The 23,810-nt window shown below is 35.2% G+C and overlaps 1 protein-coding gene across 4 annotated transcripts in view; it reads left to right on the forward strand.

The window, feature by feature from the left end:
• Nucleotides 1–11,879, forward strand: part of LOC126807746 (cordon-bleu protein-like 1) — an 85,990-nt gene extending 74,111 nt beyond the window's left edge. For all 4 annotated transcript variants that reach the window (XM_056103172.1, XM_056103173.1, XM_056103171.1 and 1 more), the window contains 2 exons: nt 2,584–4,448; nt 6,165–11,879. In XM_056103172.1, the coding sequence (XP_055959147.1) occupies nt 2,584–4,448; nt 6,165–6,176 (1,877 nt within the window). In that variant the 3' untranslated portion in view covers nt 6,177–11,879. The remainder of the gene's footprint in view (nt 1–2,583; nt 4,449–6,164) is intronic.
• The last annotated feature ends 11,931 nt before the right edge of the window (nt 11,880–23,810 follow it).

Consider the following 23,810-nt stretch of genomic DNA (forward strand, 5'->3'; position numbering starts at 1 on the left):
GTAGATTAAAGAATGGCAACAACAGACGCAGTTCTCCTTCCACTAACGATTCGTCATTTTCATTTTTCACAAAAATATCTTGTCACTAGTTCACAAAGCATTCTTAGACTTTAGACTTTAAGAATTTACTCAAAATTGTTTGCCTTATTTTAACTGAAATTTAGCTCTTTATAAAACTTTTGTTGTTTTAATATATCAAATACATCAATAAGAAAGTATGTGCAAAGTTTTGTGCTTCTCGATCAAAGATATTTTTTATAAACAGTGATTTAAAGTTGAAACTTTGTGAACTCGGGGCTTGATTTCTCATGGCTTTATCCATGTTAATATGCGCTCAATCGGATTTAAAAGAGGCCTATCAAATGGCGGGTGGGCTAATATATGGAGATATCTTTATAAATACTGAATATTGTTGTTGGCAACAGATTCCTATTGTGCTAAAATAACACAATGAGACTGTAAATAGATAAGGAGCTGGCTGTTCTTGCTATAATAGTTCAAAATAAGATGTTTCAAAATGAATATATGGAAAATTTCACTCAAATTACTTTATTCTGAGCAAAGTTACGACAGTTTGAAATTTTGATAAGATTGTTTATTATCGTAACAATTGCACTTGTTAATCACTACTCAGCCTCGATTCACCATTTTTAAATCATTAAATGGTGATGATGTTTCAATCCGTTTTAATCTCAGCCATCCGATGCTCTAGAGAGTTGATTATAGGCTTACTGTGTGAATAAATGTCTAAATAATAGTTTAAATAACATTTGAATCCAAAAGAAAAACCTGCAATAGGCAGATTTATCTCTTGCATAATGTATGTTTAAATACTGGCGTCATTTCACTGAAATATTTATTCCTGGACCAAATTCCACTGAAATATTCATTCTTGGACCAAATACAGTCAAAATCTTGATAAAAACTAGAATCAATATGTTTGGGAATTTACATTTATCAAATTCTCTCGCTAATGATTCAGCAATTTTATCAGTAGCTTTTTTCAACTATGGAAATGCTAATAATTAAACTAAGCTATATTTGCATAATAACCATTAAATAACTAATAATGCTTTATTAATTTATAACATATGCATGTATAGGGCCATCGTAACAGCATTATAGGCTCACAGACAAAGCCATGCCTACACAACCAGCTCGTGTGACCCAACGTTAGATTAGCATGGGATCCCTATGCTCCTGTGACACATCGTTAGGTTAGCATGGGTCTCCCTATGCTCGTGTGACCCATCGTTAGATTAGCATGGGATCCCTATGCTCGTGTGACCCATCGTTAGATTAGCATGGGATCCCTATTCTTGTGTGACCCATCGTTGGTTTAACATGGGATTTCTATGCTCGTGTGATCCATCGTTGGTTAAGCATGGGATCCTGATGCTTGTGGGGCCCAGAGTTAGGTTAGCATGAGATCCCTATGCTCGTGTTACCCATCATTAGGTTGACAATGGATCCCTATGCTTGTGGGGCCCAGTGTTAGGTTAGCATGGGATCCCTATACTCGTGTGTCCCATCGTTAGGTTAGTATGGGATCCCTGTGCTAGTGTGACCCAATGTTAGGTTAGCATGAGATCCCTATGCTCATGTGACCCATCGTACCAATGCTTTAAGATGGCCCATGTAATATTTATATGATTTTGTCGAAACTTTATTTCTGTTATATTTTTTTTATCTAAACTGTTCATGCAATATTTTTTGTTTTTTATGTGAACATGTTTTGTTGAGTAGGTTATCGTTATTATATATATTGTGTATGGCACAGCATTTCTTATTCACAAGACACAATATTATATCTTTTGTCACCACTTATTGTACTTGTTAAAACACTTCTTTTTCACTTTTTTTTTTCATTTCGTTCACTGTTGATATATTTATTTAGCAACAGTAAATCCTGTATATCTTACTTTGTATACCTGGACACTGTCAGGGAAGTGCTCCTAATCCCCAAGTGTACCTATCTCTACTACTTGGCATTTTCCTCATTAAGATGATTGTATTCGTTATACAGGACATTTCAAAAGCCCTATTTTTCCGAGAATGTTTGAGATTTTTCTGAGGGAGACCTGCTTGCTCTGCACCCTATATTGGAAAATCTTAACATGCCCACTGTACTATTTACATTTATATGCAAATGTAATTATTATGTCTTAAAATGGAAGAATTTTAAGTTTTTATATGCAAATGTAATTATTATGTCTTAAAATGGAAGAATTTTAAGTTTTTATATTTTATAATTCTGTGGATAGAAATCCAATGATTTACAGGCCTGGAGTTGTGTTCATAAAATATAAAAGCAGCTTCTTCATTGGCTGTCTGTGCTATGATTTTAGAGCACAGCCAATGAAAAAGTTGCTTTCTTTAAATACTGATGTTTGCCAACTTGCGTTGGACATGTCCAGCGTTATGTGGGCGAAACACTAACAGCATCCATGGTTTAACCTATGAAAAGTGTTACCATTTTAAATTTTAAACCAAATATGGCTATTATCAAGTCCCCAGCATATATTATGCCTACAATGAGATAAAACTGAATATAAAAATTAACCAATTTGTGTCTATTTTCAGAGAATGATGACGGGTATAAAACAGAAATGGCTAGATTCGTTCAACAGATGACAAAATTAACAGTGGGTTCCGACCAGGACAGCAATAACCTGTCAGACAGTGCCAGTTTCACACCATCCATACAGGATACGGAAGAATCTGAAACCGGTTCCGTTATTCATCATAGTTCAGAACCTAGTGACGTCATTCCACCTGTCGAACCATCAGATACGGACTCATTGACAGAATCAGAAATCAGTACACAGGAAGATGCAGAGCGACGTGAAAAGGAACGTCAAGCGAGATTAAGTGCTATCTTTAGTAACACTTACGACAGCTGGGAAGAACCTCCCACCCAAGAAGAGGAGGTCACTTCTCCTCGTGACTCCAAATCAATTGGCCATGCAATCAATCAAAAACTTCTAAGTCCATCAGATGATATCATTAAGGAATTGACGTATGATATACCCGAAAACTTAACCATTCAACCTCCACCCGAGTTCCAGAACGAACCCACAGAAACAGAAACGCCGAAAGCAGCACCGCAAGTAGAAGAGGAGGAAGAAGAAGAGTGGTCGGAAGTTATCGAAGAGGTTTATCACCTTGGACCATCGTCAAGCTACACTTTCGGAGGAGCTTATCATAAAATCCCTGACTTTGAAACTAAAAAGGAACCTGACTCGCCAAAATCAAAATCATCAAAATCCTTGTCGTCATTCTCATATTATAAAGAACCGGAATTAAAAACGGTCGAGATCACGGCCACACCTGCTCCTCGAGAAAAAGAAGAATTTGTGTTGACTACAAGTGACTTGGCTAATGTTAACTTTGTGGCGTCGCCCCCGATGAAAAATCGTATTTCAAAATCAAGTAAACGACCTAGTCGTTCTGGTAGTTATATGCAACCTAAGTATGTCGAAGAAAATTATGGAATCAACGAGAGCGTCAAATCACGAATTTCTGATCTTAGTTTTACGCAAAATTCAGAGAATGAGGTAGAAACTGTTTTAGAAGATAAATCAATATCTGTGATGAACATGCCGACTATGAGACAGTCACCACGAGCTGTAAGTCCTGTAAATCATCATATCCATACGTCGTCTACAAGTCTGAATATATCTGGTCCTAGAAAGCTAACACCATCTGGTTGGGTTAATGAACATGTCAGCGAACCGTCAACTAACACAGCTTACAACTATTCATCAACGCCTGTCAGATCTGTTAACCAGGATAATTCGGGTCCTAGAAAGCTAACACCATCTGGTTGGGTTAATGAACATGTCAACGAACCATCAACTAACACAGATTACAAATATTCATCAACGCCTGTCAGAACTGTTAACCAGGATAATTCACCGTCAAAACATCAAATTGCTACTAAAACATACTCCCGACTACTTACGCCATCTGGTTGGCAATCACCGTCGCCCACACCTCAAAATGAACCGGCTGAGATTTCTCCTGTTAACGATTCGATGGACGAAGCGAAGATGGCACAGTACGATCAACTACAACAACAGTTCAAACAATGGCAAGACCAGCTCAAGATGAATCAAAGTCTTCTGGCAAGTCAGCAGATGTCACCAGAAAACCAGGCCATGCAGGCACAGATGCAGATGCAGATCAAGATGCAGCAGAGTATGATGGAACAATTACAACAGAGCATGCTAGCTCTGACTCAAGATTCCCCATCTATAAGTCAAAACAATTCCACGACAGCGTCACCTCCACCCCCTCCACCAGTAACCATGGTGACAACCACACCTAAGGTCAATAAATCAAGTACTCCAAAGAAATATGATAAACGATTTGAACGACAGTTAGATCCACGGGAGGAGCTGATGATCGCCATTAGAAAGTTTGGTGGACAGACTGGGTTTGATCAGGTAAAGTAAAGTTATTATGTTTGTGATTTCTAGAAGATTTCTAAACTTGATCGATGTAAGCTCTAGAGGTCACAATATTAATAGAAGTTTGATGAAACTTGAAATGCATGTTTATAACTCAAAGATCTTGGTTCCTTTCAATATTCGTGCATATCGGATTGTAACTTCCTGAATTATGGCCCCTGATTGTACGAAAAATCACGTTTTTAGCTTGTGGACACTCTAGAGGCCACAATTTTTATCCAATTTAAAAAAAAAATGTGTGAATATATCACAGTTATACACTAAAGAGTTTGAATTTCGTGAAAATCAGAAAAAACTGACGGACATAATGGACGCCTATTGTACGCAAATAGTGTAAAAATATGGTATATCAAGGTTGTGGACCCTCTAGAGGCCACAGTTTTTATCCGATTTGGATGAAACTTTGAATATATGTTTTTATCATTAAGATCTTGGTTCCTTTTGATAATCACACATCCGAACATAACTTCCTGGATTATGGCCCCTGATTGGTTGAAAAATTGCATTTTTAGCTTGTGGATTCTCTAGGAGCCACAATTTTTTTTCCGATTTTGATAAAACATATCTTTATATTCCAAAAATCTCAGTCCCTTTTGATATTTGCTCATTTCAGACCATAACTTTCTGGATTATGGCCCCTGATTGTTCAAAAAATCGTTTTTGTTTTTAGCTTGTTCTCTATCCATCTCTTGCAAAATGTGGGCGTATCCTGCCTGGCAGCCGCTTGTAAATTCCCGTAAGCTATAAGCTTGTTTTTATACTCCTGTAAGCATACAAGCTTGTTTTTATACTCCTGTAAGTATACAAGCTTGTTTTATACTCCTGTAAGTATACAAGCTTGTTTATATACTCCTGTAAGTATACAAGCTTGTTTTTATACTCCTGTAAGTATACAAGCTTGTTTTATACTCCTGTAAGTATACATGCTGGTTTATATACTCCTGTAGGTATACAAGCTTGTTTTTATACTCCTGTAAGTATACATGCTTGTTTTATACTCCTGTAAGTATACAAGCTTGTTTATATACTCCTGTAAGTATACAAGCTTGTTTTTATACTCCTGTAAGTATACAAGCTTGTTTATATACTCCTGTAGGTATACAAGCTTGTTTTTATACTCCTGTAAGTATACAAGCTTGTTTTTATACTCCTGTAAGTATACAAGCTTGTTTTTATACTCCTGTAAGTATACAAGCTTGTTTTTATACTCCTGTAAGTATACAAGCTTGTTTTATACTCCTGTAAGTATACAAGCTTGTTTTTATACTCCTGTAAGTATACAAGCTTGTTTATATACTCCTGTAAGTATACAAGCTTGTTTTATACTCCTGTAAGTATACAAGCTTGTTTATATACTCCTGTAAGTATACAAGCTTGTTTTTATACTCCTGTAAGTATACAAGCTTGTTTTTATACTCCTGTAAGTATACAAGCTTGTTTATATACTCCTGTAAGTATACATGCCTGCTGATTATTCACAACACGGCCACCAGAATGAATCGTACAAAATGTACTCATATATACGAAATAAGTTTCTGTATTTACCCTCTGCTATAAAACTTAAACACAAAGTTTGCAGGATTGAATAGAATTTTTCACTGTGCTATGACCAGTATGGAGTCAGGCAGTGAACAAAGAAAATTTTCAGGTGATACTTTTCTAATTCTTTATTCTTTATTTCTGTATTTCCAGATTCCAAAATGAAGAATTTTCTTTGTCTACTAATATAGAATTTTACTGGTTAATAGTGCACAAAAAAGCCTTTTCAATTATGGTGCTGAAAAACAAGTGTTTTATGGAAGTGTTTTGACAGAGTGTTTTATGTGACGACAGTTTGAAACAATGGCTGGTTATAAGAAGACACCTGTAACTACAACAAGTTTTATTTTTGTGTTGTCACTCACAGGTATTTGTGGAATTGTAAACTTGATTCACAGGTATTTGTGGAATTGTAAACTTGATTCACAGGTATTTGTGGAATTGTGAATTGTAAATCAAAATAGTAACCTCCCTGAAGATCAAATAAATGTGTGATTCAGTTCTGTCGTGGCTATATTCACGATAGCATTAAATGACATTTGGCGTCAACGAAATGCTGTGTAAAATTAACATGAGAAGGAATGATGGCCCGATTCATTATACTGAGAAGGAATGATGACCCAAGTCATTATACTGAGAAGGAATGGTAGATCTAGTCATTATACTGAGACGTAATGACGGTTCAAGTCATTATTCTCAGAAAGAATGGTAGATTTTGTCACACTGAGAAGGAATGATGATCCAAGTCATAATACTCCAAAGGAATGGTAGATCTAGTCATTATACTAAGAACGAATGACGGTTCAAGTCATTATACTCAGAAGGCATGATGGTCAAGTCATATTGAAAAGAATGGCAATTCAAGACATTCCACTGAGAACGAATGATGGTTCAAGTCATTATACTGAGAAGGAATGACGGTCAACTGTGAGGCTCGTACTCTTCTAGGATCTGTCGGAACGTGATGCCGCCTCAAAATCAGAAAGAAGTCGGACACCATTTTGTGTATGAATTAAATGGTGTGATTAGATTTAAATATACAAAATTGTGAATACAGATATTTTCTAAAACTGTATATTTGATGTTTAATTTAAAATACTTATTATGCAATATATTTGATATTTAACTAGTAGTTATTAGTACAATTCTATAGATTAATATATATATATATATATATATCATGTATATAACCTAATAAGGAAGAGATATATATATTGTATATTTGGAATTGATGTATATTAGGTTATAAGGAAGAAGATATATGTAAGGAATATGTATGTGTATTACCTATTAAGGTAGATATTATGAATATATATATATAGTACTGATGATGAATATGTATATTTTGAATTAATGTGTATTACCTAATAAGGAGTTAATATTATGTGAATGAAAAAAGTACCACCTAATATGTATATTTGACACAAGTGTGGTATATTGTATACAATATATTTGTATATTTGATACAAGTGTGGTATAATAGTATACAATATATTCGTATATACAACACTAACCAACTATATTATTATTATATTGTAAATAAGAACAAGTTCTTCGTACTGGTAAAAAAAATACAAAATAAGTTAAAGACAAGAAGACGAGATATTGGAATATATATAATCATATATAATCTTGAAAATGAACAAACGGTAAATAATTCCATATACATTCCCAAGATTAAATTGTAAATAAATTATCACATATATTTATACTAATCAAAATATTTTTAAATGATTAAATATGTTGAAACTAATTAAATGTTGTACATTTCCATCACAGCCAAAAAAAAAAAAAAGAATTCTTCATGTATATTTTGATTTGAAGTTTCAACTGTTTAAATAGTTTTTGGAGATAATTAATATTATACCTGTGTTTGATGAACTAGTGATAGTATGCAGGTAGATCTATATTGATTACATTTAGACAGGTGCTAGTTGTTATACAATGATTAAATCTGTGACCGATCAAACCAGTCCTCTCATGCCAGTCCTCTCAAACCAGTCCTCTTATTCCAGTCCTCTCATTCCAGTCCTCTCAAACCAGTCCTCTCAAACCAGTGAAATTGATGACATCAAATTAGAATATCAAATGTGTAAAAGCACTTAAAAATTTGTTCTATTTTTGGGAAAGAGAATTTTGAATAGAAAGAAATGAAATGAAATTGTGTTTAACATCCTTCTGCTGTGACTGGGCTAATGACTATACAGATCTCAATAACTGTTTATTACTGCACATTGTTTCGACTAGGCTTCTCTAGTCATTATCAAGCAATCATAAAATATGGAATATATTTGTTTTTTTTAACATGTATATTTATCATCGCTTGATAATGACTAGAAATGTCACTTAGTAATAAACAGTAATTTTATTCCTGTCACCTGTGTACTTCCAGGTCAATTACTAAATGCAATTAAAACTATTTGAGCTAATGAATACAGGCATACGCACTACAGTGTGTCATTAGTGGAAATTTTGTCCAGTCTGTTCTTGTATCAAATTCCAACTGCCACGGTTCTTTTAAATGCATGCTAATGTATACACAGGGGCCTCATTTTTTTGTCTCATCCAAAGGACTATATACTGTCCCTTGCCAGGCCCTCTGTCCTGCATCACTGACAAGGGGGAACCATGCCGGAAAATCAACATAAACTTTCTTGGCCAACACCGGGATCGAACATAGACCCTCCAGGTTAGCAACCCAACTTCTTACTCACTGAGCCGCTGTGGCTCCCTTGTTGAGAAAGACCCAGTTCAGACTTTGATACATTAAGATTACTCAGCAGAGGATAGGAAATGTCTGGTTGACTGTGACAAATAGTAAAGTTAGGAGAGTCTGGTTGATTGAGACAGTTTAGAGAGTCTGGTTGACCGTGACAAATGGAATTTAAATCGGTTGTATTCCTTGTCTTCCATTAAAAATCATTTGTTGTTTAAAAAATAAAATTGAATCAGTTTTATTCTATTCATAATTTTTGTATTTGTTGAGAATCATGATAGCAGTAAAACATCACCTGATTATACTTAAATCTTTAACCTTTTTTTTACTAATTTGTAAATAATTATATATTACTTTAAAAAAACAAATTCCAAGTTTTTATTGCTGTAAAAAGTTTATCAAATCAAACTTGAATCCCTACATTTATCATTGTTTTTTTATTTCATATAATAAATAACATGTTTAACAAACCTGTAAATTGTCCTCAAAATGAATTCCACATATTCCTCATTTTGTTTTTTAGTTTTAGGTTTGTTTTTTTTAGTTCTCACCACTCAGCGATAACCTTTTCACCTCGGTGATAACCTTTTCACTTAGGTGGAAACCTTTTCACTTCGGTGGAACCCTTTTCACTTAGGTGGAAACCTTTTCACTTCGGTGGAAACCTTTTCACCTAGGCGATAAAGCACGTGTTACTAACTGGCCTTGTTTTCATGCGTGCAAACATGGTGGTTCGAGAGAAGAGCTTGGTTGATGTAAGCCTGTTTACTGTCAATTATTCATGTCTTTGGTTTTATAAGTATTGTACAACTAACACCTGAGTTCCCACCTAGGTGAAAACGTTTACACCTTGGTGAAAAGGATTCCACCTAGCTGAAAAAATTTTCACCTGGGTGAAAACTAAAAAAAAAAAAACCTAAAACAAAACCTTAAGCTACAAAATATTTAAAAGTGGTATATAGTGACATATCAATTTAAAGATGTAAAATTTAGGAAAAGGAGGAATTTTGTTTTCAATGGTACACAATTTTTGATATTATATATTATGTATGTAATTGACTAAGGATATAATACAATTATTTTTGTCTATGTATAATTAGTACGATATAGAAACACAGATTAGATTTTATTTAAATATTTGAGATTCATCATTAAATATACTCTTCAAATCAGTGATCATTAATTATTTTATTAAATTAAAACTAATCTTAGAATTTACTAACATAGAATAAAATTAAGCAGTAATTTTAATATGATAATGATTATGTAATATCTCATAAATCTGATATATCAGTTAAAATATACTACATTGTATCAACTGGCAAATATTTCTTTGATCTGCTGTATTACACAGTAAAGTTGACACCATTGACTCATCAACAAGGAGAGAGAGAGAAATGGGGTTTAACGTCCACTCGACACAAACTAGGTCATTTCAGGACGAACACATGGCTCAATTTTATTTCAATAATTTGCTTGCACGTAGGGGTCTTTAGCAGTGGGAGAAAACAGGAGGACCCGGAGAAAACCCACGAGGTTGGACAGGCGACCCTACTCCTTGTCAAGTGTTTGGACTACCGTATAAGATTTGATATATTAAAATATATCAAATGTTTGGACTACTGTATAAGATTTGATATATTAAAATATCAAGTTCTTGGACTACCGTATAAGATTTAATATATTAAAATATCCTACATTATAGAACTTGGAAAGATAACTCTGTTCTTTGGGTGTATGGCCCTTGTTGAAAATTACAACTGTGGATTTTGTTGAAGGTGATTATGCCCTTTTAGTAGTTACGGAATATACTCAGAGAAATATACTCAACAAGTTAAACCTAGCTTATGTTGCCCTACGACGCGACAAAACTCACGACGAATCGAAATCGGCGACTTGTCTCCTATGACTGGAGACAGCTAGTTGTCCCTAGTCACAGGCGACATGAGCTCACCTACGACTACCTTGAGTTGGCGCTATGATGAGATAGCCAATATATTCGGTAATTTAGTCACATGTTAACAAACATGGTGGACAAGTGGAATGAGGTCACTTTGAAGGTTATCACATGGTAGTTATGTGATCAGTTGTGGCTGCGATTCTGCAACTGACGCCAGGTGACATGAGCGCGCCTGCGACTATGATCAACTGATTGCTTGTGGTTGCGTCCAGTCATGGATGAATTCAGTCGTAGTGACATCAGTTCTCAGTTTTATTTTGTCATAGGGCGACATAAGCTAGGCTTAAAATGCAGTAATCCAAATATTTTAACTAATATTAATTTGGTATCTGAGTTAAATGTTAGGATTACCCGGTACCCCACCAAATTTATTACAGTTATATCACAGGGGCCTGTTTCACAAAATTTTAACTAACATAAAATCCAAATTTTAGTAATTTGATTGGATAATATTAGATTAATTTTAGTGATTAACCAATCAAAATTGAAGTATCTACTAAAATTTGGATTTTATCTTTAAGATTTCAAGAAACAGGGCTCTGGTTTGTAAAGGCCTATTTTTATATAAGAGAATATGAACTTTACGTAGAAAAATAAGTTCAATTACTACGCATTGTAAAAGATTAAAATTATTTTATTTTGTTGAGATTAAAATAGGTTTGATAAAACTGTTTTGATGAGAACAAAAATTATTTACCAGTAGGCCTACAGCTTTTGTCTTTTCAGAAAACCAGAGTTGTTGGGTACTTTCCCAGCTAAAGTAAATTGGAGAGTGAGGGTGGGGGTGTTATTTCGAAATGTGATATTGCCAGACTAATGGCAAACCAAAGGTTTGAGAAAAATAAGCTTTGGGTCTTATGATGCTCGGAATGCTTAAAATTAGATCTATTACAAATTATTGTGATAGTGAGGTAGTTAATTGAAGTTCTACCAGGTTTTATCCAGGAATATCTAAGAGGTGAGAGGTTGATATTAAAAACAAAATGTCTTTCAAATTCATGCTAAAAATGTCGCATAATTTAAAATTGAGCTGTTTTCTGGCTTTTTGTAGCATTGTGTAGATTTAATTAGAGAGAAAAGATTTTTTATAAGATGTATATAGAAAGTCGTAATTAATATATGTGACCAGTTAGAATTATAAATATATATTATATATCTGTTTTTTAAAATAAAGGGTTATTTGATTCATTCACACATTTTTTAATTATTCCCCGCCTTTCAGGCCTAAAGAAAGACCGGCAATAGGCAGATTTAGCTCTCGCATAATGTATCTTTAATTAAAACCTAGGTTATCGTGCCCCAAAGCATCAACCAATCAGATTGCTTGTCTCTGCTTACCCTAAGCAGAAATTGCTCATCTTCGAATGCCTACACCAAGTTTGAACATTCTACCTCAATTAGAAGGAGAGTTATTTTGTTCCAAAGTCTCGACCAATCAAACTGCTTATCGCTCTGCTTACCCTGAGCAGAAAATGTTCATTATCGCACTTAGTCAAGGTATTGATGTAATGAAACTATACATCAAGTTTCATCACTCTCACATAATTAGAACTAAAGTTATCGTGTCCCAAATCATCAACCAATCAAATTGCTTATCTCTGCTTACCCTAAGCAGAAAATGCTCATCTTTGAACTCCATCAAGGCATTGACATAACAAAATACCTACACCAAGGTTGAACATTCTAGCTCAATTAGAGAGTTATTGTGTCCCAAAAAGTGTGACGGACAGACGATCCCATTTTAATAGTCCTCTGCTTTCTTCAAAAGGTGGGAGACAAAAATCTCTCAAAAGACTAGCCCATTTAGTCCTTTTCTCCGGAAACTTGTGCCAAACTCTGCCACTTTTTGGTTCATGGCAAGTTGGTCCATGATAAACAGGTAGGGGAGAGCGGGGCACAGTGGGCATGATTTCTTTTTTAAGTGAATTGACTAGAAGTGAAATCCTACATTGAATCAAACTATGCACTCAGTTGAAGCCAGTCATATGTTCGATTTAACAGTGCTGTTAAGAAGTTAATAAATTGAAACCATTTTTGTGTAGATCCTTGTAAAACCAAAATTTTTTTTGACCCAATGTGCCCCGTATGTGGGGTACACTGGGTCACACAATGGGACACAGTTGGCCATCAAGTATGTTTCTTTTAAAAAAATGTATAATAAACACACCGAAACTCATAACAACTGTAAAAAGTAAACTTTTAGTTCAAAATATGAATTTGTTTTAAGACTTGAACACAGATATGCTGCTGAAAATTTAAAAAAAAACAGCTTAACATTGAATAAAAAATTCTTTAACTGGAGAAAAAAAATCTTTTATGTGAAAAACTTCTATGACTTGTAAGTCGGTAAAGATTCATAACATAGGACCAACATTTCCTTAAAAACAGCTCAAATATCCAGATTCTGTCTAAAATGGACAGATGAGATTTAGCTAAACTCGAAATGCTTATGCTCAGTGTGCCCCTCTGAAATGTGCCCCACTGTGCCCCGTCATCAACCATGTCAGAAAATCGAAAATGGCAGGAAGACATGTGATAGTATTATGAAACAAAATATTTCTAATGAGAGTCAAATACTATCTCCTTCACCTGGGATTTCAAGTTTGTGGACTCTAACAAAATCTGGAGTAGCCAAGCAGTTTAACCAGTCCGCCAAAAATTCACTTTTGCGTCAGAAAAACAGTTAATGGCCGATAAATATTAATCAGCTTACATGAATTTATTGAATTTAGGACAAATGGGGGCTGTATAGGGGAATTCCCCAGTGATGTCACAATTGAATTTTCCCAGTTAAAAATTACAAAGCCTGGCTTACTGTGCCCCATGGCTTACTGTGCCCCGCTCTCCCCTACATTTACTACTCATGTTTTCAGGGGGGACTTGGTTCCGATTGGAAAATCATATAATTCGACTTTTTATAATCGAAACCGAATTCCCCTCGATGATCGTATGTGTCCGATTTTGTCACAAGAAAATAAAATATTTGGCACGAAGAACGCCCAAACAGCGTTAACTGGTTGGTTTCCTGTCCCTCTGTGGATTAAAGCCAATAAGCTGGATTTGTATCTGAAGAGGGATTGTGGAACAGAGAGAGAAAAAGAGAAATGGGGTTTAACTCCACTCGACACAAACTAACATTTCGGGACTAACATTCGGTGCAATTTTATTTCAATAATTCGCTTGCATGTAGGGGTCTTTAGTAGTGGCAGGAAACTGGTGGACCCGGTGAAAACCCACGAAATTGGACAGACGACCCTACCCTTTGTCACGTACAACAGGGGAATCGAAACCCCACCAGTTGACTCAATGACAGACCGTATGATACAGCGCGCATATGCTAACCATTCGGCCATCCCCCCACCCCCTTTTCTGACTCCATGACAGGATGGATTGTCGGAAATATACGTCTGTTAAGTTTGCTGCAAGAGAGACGCAGTTTACAATGAATGATTTGGTTTACGTGGGATCCAAACGAACAAGTTTTAGGTGGTGTTGAATCCTGTGATTAGTTTCTAATTGAAAATATTTAGAGATATTAATTTGTTTGTGTCTGCACTTAATTTGTTCAATTCTCTAATTGATGATGGCATGAAAATTTATAGGAAATATTTGTTTTACGTTGATATTCAGGTAGATTTGTTTTACGTTGATATTCAGGTAGATTTGTTTTACGTTGATATTCAGGTAGATTTGTTTTACGAGGATTGTAATGTTCGCTATTTGCCCAGATTAACTCATGGAGATTAGATGGAGACAGGCCATTTATAATTTTATAAATGAATTAAGTTTATGTCTCCTGTGTCTCTCTTTTAGCATAATAAATCGGGTTCCTCATATAAAAGTCTATGACTGGTACCACTTACAGCGGGGAGGGGGGATGGGATGGTCTGGTGGTCTAGAGTGTCACGCTTTGACCTCTAGCTGACCGGTCACCTCTGGCTTGTGGTTGTGGTTTTGATCCCTGGTGTGAGCGTATGTGGCTTGGAAATAGGGGGCGCCTTCTCAACCTCATGGGTTTACTCTGGGTACTCCGGTTACTACAATTTGTAACACATCTTTTAAAGTTAGGTGTGAAGCATTGGGGGAAATGAGAGGATGGACCCCATTGATTTTCCCAGTTCTCTGTCCATCTCTAATGCAAAGTGTGTACGTATCATGCATGGCAACCTCTTGTTCTAATTAGAACTGCCTATGTTGAATACTTTTTTTTGTTTCTGTGAAAACAAACTTGACTTATGGATTTTGTTATAGAATTATCATTGGGCAGTGTATGTGATAAACTGTTCCAGATAATTAGATATATATACCACACAGTCATAGATTATGTTCCATTCCATTTCAAATCACATCTTTATCAATTTTGCCGTTTCCATTAGCCCAGTCCGTGCAGAAAAGTAGGATGTTAAACCCCATTGCATTTCATTACATTTATGAATTTTGCTGAGTTTGCTCAGTTATTGGTACAGTTAGCTTGTGACCCATTCAATGCTACATCTATCTGAGGGCCTGTGTTTTCACACTTGGCTGTGTTTTCATGCTACATCTGTCTGAGGGCCTGTGTTTTCATGCTACATCTGTCTGAGGGCCTGTGTTTTCACTTTGTTTCTTGGCAATCTACTTTTATGTTCGGATACTTCTCTTTCCCGAATACTTCATACAAGGCTTTGGAAGCACCTATTTGTGGCAGAAACATGGGTCCGTCGACCAATTTGAGAGAGAGCGATACAGGGATTAACGTCCACTCGACAGAAAGTAGGTTATATCCGGATTACACTACGGTTCAATTTTAAATTGTGTGTAGGAAGAAACCCCCACAAGTTTGGTTGGACGGGCAACCCTACATGTCAAGAACAGCTGGAAATCGAAACCCCTCCACTTGAATCAATGACAGGGGAGAGAGAGAGAAATGGGGTTTAACGTCCACTCGACACAAACTAGGTCATTTTAAGACTAACATATGGTTTAATTTTATTTCAATAATTTGCTTGCACATAGGGGTCTTTAGCAATGGGGGGAAACCGGAGGACAGCACTCAATGAGAGATATTATCTAAATCACACACTTTAGACCATTTGGTCACCCAACCCCCTGCCCCAGATTTAAATGTGCTTTGGTTATTCATAACAATGACCGTATGTTATGTGTTTTTAAAATACAGATGTGACCTCACCCTTTGATGTTGGCGTACCATTATTTCAAATAATCATACGCCAATCGTACATTATTTATACTAGTGATATATTGGACTCGAGTGACATATTTCACTGTAAAAGCATGTGCGGAGTGTCTGTATCTTAAGTCGTTTAATGGTCTTGAGCTGAAGACATTGCGTAATATATTGTAAAAACACCCGGGCCGTAGGCCCTCTTGTTGTTACAATATATTACTTAATGTCTTCAGCTCAAAACCATTAAACAAGACATATTTTGTGCTTGAAATGGGCTTCTGGATTCTAATGCACTTACGTCATAGTGACCATCTTAGTAGTGTCCCCAACCCCCAGCAATATCACATAATAAGATTGGATTAACTGAACTGAACAGTCAACAATAACTCATCAATGGCTTGTATTGACAACTGATGCAATATAAGGAAGAACAAATCTATAATTTATTATTAAGCTTATATTTTATTTATTTCCAATATTTTCTTCCACTAAAGAAATAATGATAAGGCCTGGTAATAAGATATATAAAATGGCTGGCCACACAGCTATTGGTGCTGCTAACTGTACATTATTAACATTAATACACAGAATTATTTAAAAATATCTACACAACTATGTACAATCAGTTTTATATTTCTTTTTACATACAAAATGTCAACAAAATTATTTCAAAAGCCTAAACAATCATTTTAATATCTATATATGTCTTTATAACAGCTATTTACATATGAAATTATTTACTAGAAGGTTTGAAAAATAAAATATAATAGTTTTAATAGAATTAAGCATTACAACAAACAAAACTAAGTAAGAATTGTGTAATTATATCAACCAAACCAATATTCCTGCTAGCTTTATATTAACCAAACCAATATCTCCTGTTAGAATTCCTGCTTGCTTTATATTAACCAAACCAATATTTCCTATTAGAATTCCTGCTTGCTTTATTAACCAAACCAATATCTCCTATTAGAATTCCTGCTAGTTTTATATTAACCAAACCAATATCTTGTAGACTGATGTGTTAATAATTGTGTTTATATTACAGAATGTCTATATAATATACTTTAAAGCCAAGCCTATTTGATTTGTAATTTTTCGGGGTCTTGATCAATAATTAATCCACTCAATTCTTGCCGTCTTCATTAGGCCAGTTCAGAGCAAAACAGTAGGACCTTAAACCCCATTTCATTTCACTCAATTCTTGTGTCTCATGTTTTGTTAAAATTTCAAAACATTTATATTTGGAACAAAAAGTTTTGGATTATAAATTTGTTTTTTTTCCCTGAATAAATTAGAGAAAGAATTTGAATATGTGTTTCCAAATAAAATAAATTAAAAATGGTTTGTTCTAAAGAATTACTATGGTATTTGTTTATATTACAGAATTCTGTTTCACCTTCAAAAACATCAAAAATAATTAAAATTATTCATATTCAAATATAATAGTGATATTTTCATATTGCCATGATATAAATTTATAATATTTAAAATAGTAGCAAGTTATAATAATGTTAGAAAGTTTTATGCAAGAGCTAAATCTGCCTATTGCATGTGTTTCTTTGGGCTTCAAATGTTATATAAACTATTATTTAAAAATTTATTAATACGACCAGCCCATATATAATCAACTTTCTGGGCCATCGGATGGCTCCAATTTTAAGTAGATTAGAACACTTCAGTTATTTAAAGGTTTAATTTAAATAAGGAGAAGCGAGGTTAAATCTCAACAAGTGCCGTTGTTATGATAATATACAATCAATGCCACATCTTGTCAAAACTACAAACATTGATAACTTCACTCAAAATAAAGTAATTAAAATGAAATTGTCAATATAGCCATTTTGAATTATCTAGTTTTGAACTATTGTAGCAAGAACGACCAGCTCTTTATATCTAAATCTTACATAATGCATCTTTAATATAACTATTGTAGCAAGAACGTCCAGCTCTTTATCTAAATCTTACATCTTTAAACGGTAGCACAAGTTCATATCCTTTTCAATCACAGTTATTCAATAAACACTCCCCAACAATAAAAACTCCCCAAGAATTCATCCTAGATGAAATCCAACCACATTATGTTCATAAATCCACACTTGTTGTACAATTAATCACCTGTCATAGACTTGTCACTTGCTTTCTGTTATCTACACATCCAAAATAAAACTAGTATTCCAAGCACACACTAATCTAATTATTTTTTCTGTTCTTTCATTTTCCCAAATTCACATTTATGATCGAAATAAAACACTGTTTTATTTGGTTTCAGAAATGAACCACACAGAAATATTCAAAACAAAAAATGGGCACAACTGAAGAAGTTATTTCCAGTTCAATATTTCTCAGTTTTAGTGTTATCTTCTTTGATTGACACGTTTGATGAAACTTATAATTAGTAGCTTAATATTTAAACTTATAATTAGTAGCTTAATATTTAAACTTACCACAAATACTGGTTATAGTCAATGATGATCGATACATTCAAATTAAAAAAATGAAGTTAAGTCAAACACAATTTGTTTCTTTCCATGCAAAATTATATTTAAATCATGCATAAAATCATTGAGACCACATTAAAATAGGCTAAAAAAAATAAATTGGTTGCCAGTTGTTCAAATCCTATTTTATGAAAGAGTAAATTTGATTGGGAGGAGCAGAATTATCCTAATTTTATCCTCATATTTATATAGCCGATCTGTCTATAATATAATACCTTACAATATCCTGATGCTATAATTATAATATGATACTATACATTAATTCTAAGCTAAGTAACATTATTATCATTTATAGAAAATGTTTTAGCTATATATATTAAGCACTTTTATTGCATTAAATCAAAAAAAAATATTATTATTTCTGAATGTTGAAAAACAGGCAAAGTACTGAATATAACAATAAAATAAGCCAATGCTAGTTTTACATATGAATGAATACTGTATTGTTTTTGAGTATTGTGGAATATTACATTTTCTATTTGTTAAAACCGATGTTAGGTACATGCTTATAACTAGATAATTATTTAATATGATTGACTGTGACAACCTCTCTTACTGTACAAACTCTTGGTATATATAACAGACTGAAACCAGGTGCAATAAATTTAAATCTCCAAGGACACGCCAGTAGAAATGCTATGATTAAAATAATTGAGCTTTTTTTAAGACTGATCCTGATGATGCCACTATAGGAAAGCACATGAATTCCAAAGAAGAATTTTTGCACTGTGGATGACATGGATACGGTCCGAAAGTTGGGGTTAACAGAGGTCAGAATAAGGTCACCTGAAATCGTCAAAAAGCCTCCATATCCTTTAATTTTAGACATGAACTATGAACATTGATGTAGCATATCGTGTGCCATACAGTGACAAGGGAAATTTTCCCCGGACAGTGCCACTATGGCCTACTCTTATATAAAACGGCAATGTGTAGATGGGACATGAGTTTTGCGTCCCATCTGAATGACTATATAACAATCAGACCAGAATTCAATGTGTTAGTAATTAAAGTAATAGAGTGAATATATTTTACGTATGGAGTAAGAGAGATTGCAAGCAATACTACAGATTATAATTATTACAATATAATTAGTAAAAATTATTAATTATAAATAAAATGATTTATCCGCGATTTCAAGTGAGCCTAGTGTTGATAAGTCTGGAGTACTTCCTCGAAGACGTTCTTGACGCAGCCAGGAATTTAAATTACGATTTCTCGGCGTTAAATCTTCTTTGATAGCTGGGCGTAACTGTTCCCAGGCCGTAGTTTTAAGTTGATCTTTACCGCTAGTGGCTAGGATTAAAGCCTTCATATTGTCCCAGTCGTCTACTCCGCCTACCGTGTGCCTTCTTTTACCCCGGACATTTGATTTTCTCTCAGTCCGAGTAGGAGATTCAGATTTACTTTTTGAATTAGAGTCATTTTTCTCAGTCTGTTTTATAGCACAATCTCCATATTTTTCAGATATTGCCTCGTTTTTATCCGTTTTATACATATAATCTGGATTCTTACACATCGCTTTACTGTCACATTTCTTACTTATAAACGGAGCAGTGGCAGGATTGCTGCATGTCCACTGAACTAAACTAATTGGTCCTGAAGGTGTTGAACTCGACACAGCGCCACATGTCGGAATTTGAGGGTTCCGTTCGAATCGTGAAGCAATGCCTATTTTTGTTTCTGGCTTATGAGAGCGATGTAGGCTTGGATCTTGGAATTTGTTATCTTGACTCATGGCTGCCGACATGAGGAGGTTCTGGGGATATCGAGGCAAGATAACAGGTTGTGGTTTTGTGTGTTCGTTAATAGGGGGAGGTATGTCTGGCGAGTTTGATAATTCTAAATCTTTATCGTCATCAAGAACGTCACTAGTTGTACTAACACTTGCACTGCTGGAATTGGTGCGACTTTTGCGAGAACTACCATTGAGTTTATATTTTGGGTTAGAGAGTATTTGTAGTTTTTGATCGAATGTTGTTGTTAAGTCTGTTAATAGATCTAATCCATCCTCGGAATCAGTTGAGGCCCAGGAATTTCTATTTTCGTTTTTATCTATCAAGTCTATTAGCGAATCTAAAGATCCGTGACGGTATGTACTGTTACGATTTAAGGTGTTATGACGTCTTCTGTGACTGGATGATCTTTCTTGATTGTAGTCTTGATCGTAGTCTCTGGATCTCCTGTAACGAGTTTTATCTGATATTCTACCATGCATGTGATGATTATGATCTAACATATTTTCTAATGAACCAGCTCGGGGCACAAACTGAGCTAAACAATCTAGACTACCTTGCATTGCACTTGAATGAGTTTTATGGCGGGCACGATTACCAATACTAACAAAATATTTACCACTATCTGGCTTCTGCTGCTGCTGCGACAACATTCTCTCGTCCTCCTCTTTTTGTTTTTGACTTACTGGCTTCGAGTCCTGGTCAGAATTAGAACCACATCTCACGGGATGGGCGCGTGCTAATAAGTACCCCTGATTTTGACTACTACCAGTGTTTCCTTGCCGGTTGCCGGTAAAGTCACCCCCCGCGAAACGTAAATTAAACAAATCTTCCAGGCCTCCCTCGTCCTCGAGCTCCATCTCTTTTTTTGTTCGCTGATATTCCCGTTCGTACAGTTGTTGCTCGAGACGTCTTCTCTCCAAATCTTGTCTCCTCTTCTCCTCTCGTTCTATGATTAAACTGGTGTCCTGTTTGATTTTCTTCAATCTGTCGAGCGTGTCGCGAGATAATGACCAGTTGTTAGACGACGAGGAGTTCAGGTTGTGGGTCAAGTGGACTTCATCATTCTCACCCAATAGACTGTCCTCTGAATAATGGGGACGACCCTCAACCTCGAGATTCTCCTCGGGATAGTGGGGATGACCCTCAACTGCCAAACTGTCCTCCGAATAGTGGGGACGACCTTGAACTCCCATCAAACCTCTCCTGGTGTTGGCATCCATTTTCTGGAACACAGTATTCCATTCATCCTCGTAGGCCGGGGGAGGTGGAGGGGGCTTACGATGGTATACAGGAACAGTCCCTCGGGGTGGTTTGCGATCTAGGAACTCCTCAGACGTGCTCATGCCCGAGAGCTTGGACTGTGATTGGCTGTAAGGAGGCGGGGGACCTTGTCGTCGGCTGAGGTCCAGATCGCTATAAGCAGGTGGACAGATATCCAATTCATCGCAACTTTTGCTCGTCTCCTTCGACTTCATCTTCCTGTTTGCTGCAGTTATTATTGACGACACAATTTCTCTGGCGTTGATTTGAGAATCGAGCTCTTCTACAAAAAAAATAGAAGAAAAAATAAGGTTTAAGGCACAAAATCAACTGAATTTCACTCTCCCTCCCCGAAACTCTATAGTGAATGTGTATTTTTGACCCCCTCCCTGACACTCTATAGTGAATGTGTATTTTTGACCCCCTCCCCGACACTCTATAGTGAATGTGTATTTTTGACCCCCCTCTCCGACACTCTATAGTGAATGTGTATTTTTGACCCCCTCCCCGATTCTCTATAGTGAATGTGTATTTTTGACCCCCCCTCCCCGACACTCTATAGTGAATGTGTATTTTTACCCCCCCCCCTCCCCGACACTCTATAGTGAATGTGTATTTTTGACCCTCCCTCCTCGAAACTCTATAGTGAATGTGTATTTTTGACACCCCCCCCCCCCCCCACACTCTATAGTGAATGTGTATTTTTGACACACACCCCCCACACTCTATAGTGAATGTGTATTTTTGAATACCCTCCACGACACTCTATAGTGAATGTGTATTTTTATACCATCATCATCTTTAAGAACACGACTAGTATCAGCTGAACTTGTAGGAGGAGATGTTTCTATATTCTCTTCTAAAGGTACATGATCATCCTGATCCCACGAACTAAAGAACCAATCACACTGTAAATATAAAAACACTGTATAATTAATCAAAATAATAAGATACGCCCACTGAGAACAAACAGGGGCCATAATCCAGGAACTTATGGTTTGATATGCGCGAGTAACAAACAGAACCCAGATCTTAGGGATATAAATCTATCTTTAAAGTTTCATCAAAATCTGCTAAAAATTCTGACCTCTAGAGAGTTCACATTGGAAATGAAATGAAATGGGGTTTAACGTCCTACTGTTCTGCTCCTAACCTGGGCTAATGAAGACGGGGTTCACATTGGTATGGCATACTTTTACACTATTTGCATACAGTGAGTGGCCATCTCCTTGGGCAGTTTTGGCCCGATTTTCACGAAATTCGAACTTAATCGCCATTAAGATACATTGAACGGCTTTGAAAATCTTAAATCTGATAAAAATTGCTTCCTCTAGAGGGGCCATTAGCTAAAAACAGGAAGTTACAGTTCGATAAGCGCGAATATCGACATCAATATTTTTTTAATTATTAACTATGTACTGACAATTTTAACTTTTAATTTTAATGAACATGTCAATAAAAATAGTTTCTAACTTAATCAGTTGCTAAGATATAGAAGATTTTCTATAAGTCACTTTTCAAGGCTTTTGGTCGATAAAAGGGTTTATTATTTGATTTTTCATAAAATTTTCACCATGCTTTACCTAAAACCATTTATGATTTCATAAAATGAATTTAACATTTTCATTATCACCAGAAGTAACTCCATTTTAGCAAAAACTGTGTTTTTAGCCTCCAAAACAAATCTATTTTTGAAGTAAGTGATATTCAATATTCATATAAAAGTATGATATTTGATTCCAATGAACAAGTAGATTGAATCAATATGATCATATTGATATCAAAATGTGTTTCTAACATCTTTCCTTGCCGATAAATTAACCAATTTTGTCAGGATTTTAATAAGGCTTGATAAAGGGTTATTTCTGTAATTCTGTAATTTAATTATTACATTGATAACTGAAGTGATGTCATTGTGTCGAATATTCCTTGCATAAATGGAACTGATATTGCTGGATTTTATGACAAATGTGCAACTCAGTAAAGATAATCCACTAATGAACATCTACACCAAGCTTAAACATTCTAATTCAACTGGTGAACGAATCCACTTTCCAAAAGACATAGGACAATATATAAAGTTTCCAGATTTAGAAATGAGCAACTTACATGTAAAATAATGCTTTCTACGATACGACATTGATCCGACATATCTGTTACCATTGACAACGTATCATCATCAGATTTACGTATTAATGTTGGACCAAACATGATAGCCAGATTCTTTGCATCCATCTAAAATAAAAATTGAATTATCCTTATTGATGTCTGAAAAACACTTTCCAATTTTATACTTAACAAGGAGTAAGGCCTGTCTGTCTAACCTTGTGGGTCTTGTCTCGGGTCCCTTCCACTGCTTAAAGACTCCTTACAAGCAAGTGAATTTATAAAATAACAATGTTCCATATTTAAGTCCCGAAATGACCTAGTTTGTGTTAAGTGGACTGTGAGACCAT

Source organism: Patella vulgata, chromosome 9 (assembly GCF_932274485.2).
Source record: "Patella vulgata chromosome 9, xgPatVulg1.2, whole genome shotgun sequence".
NCBI classification, from domain to species: Eukaryota; Metazoa; Mollusca; class Gastropoda; family Patellidae; genus Patella; species Patella vulgata.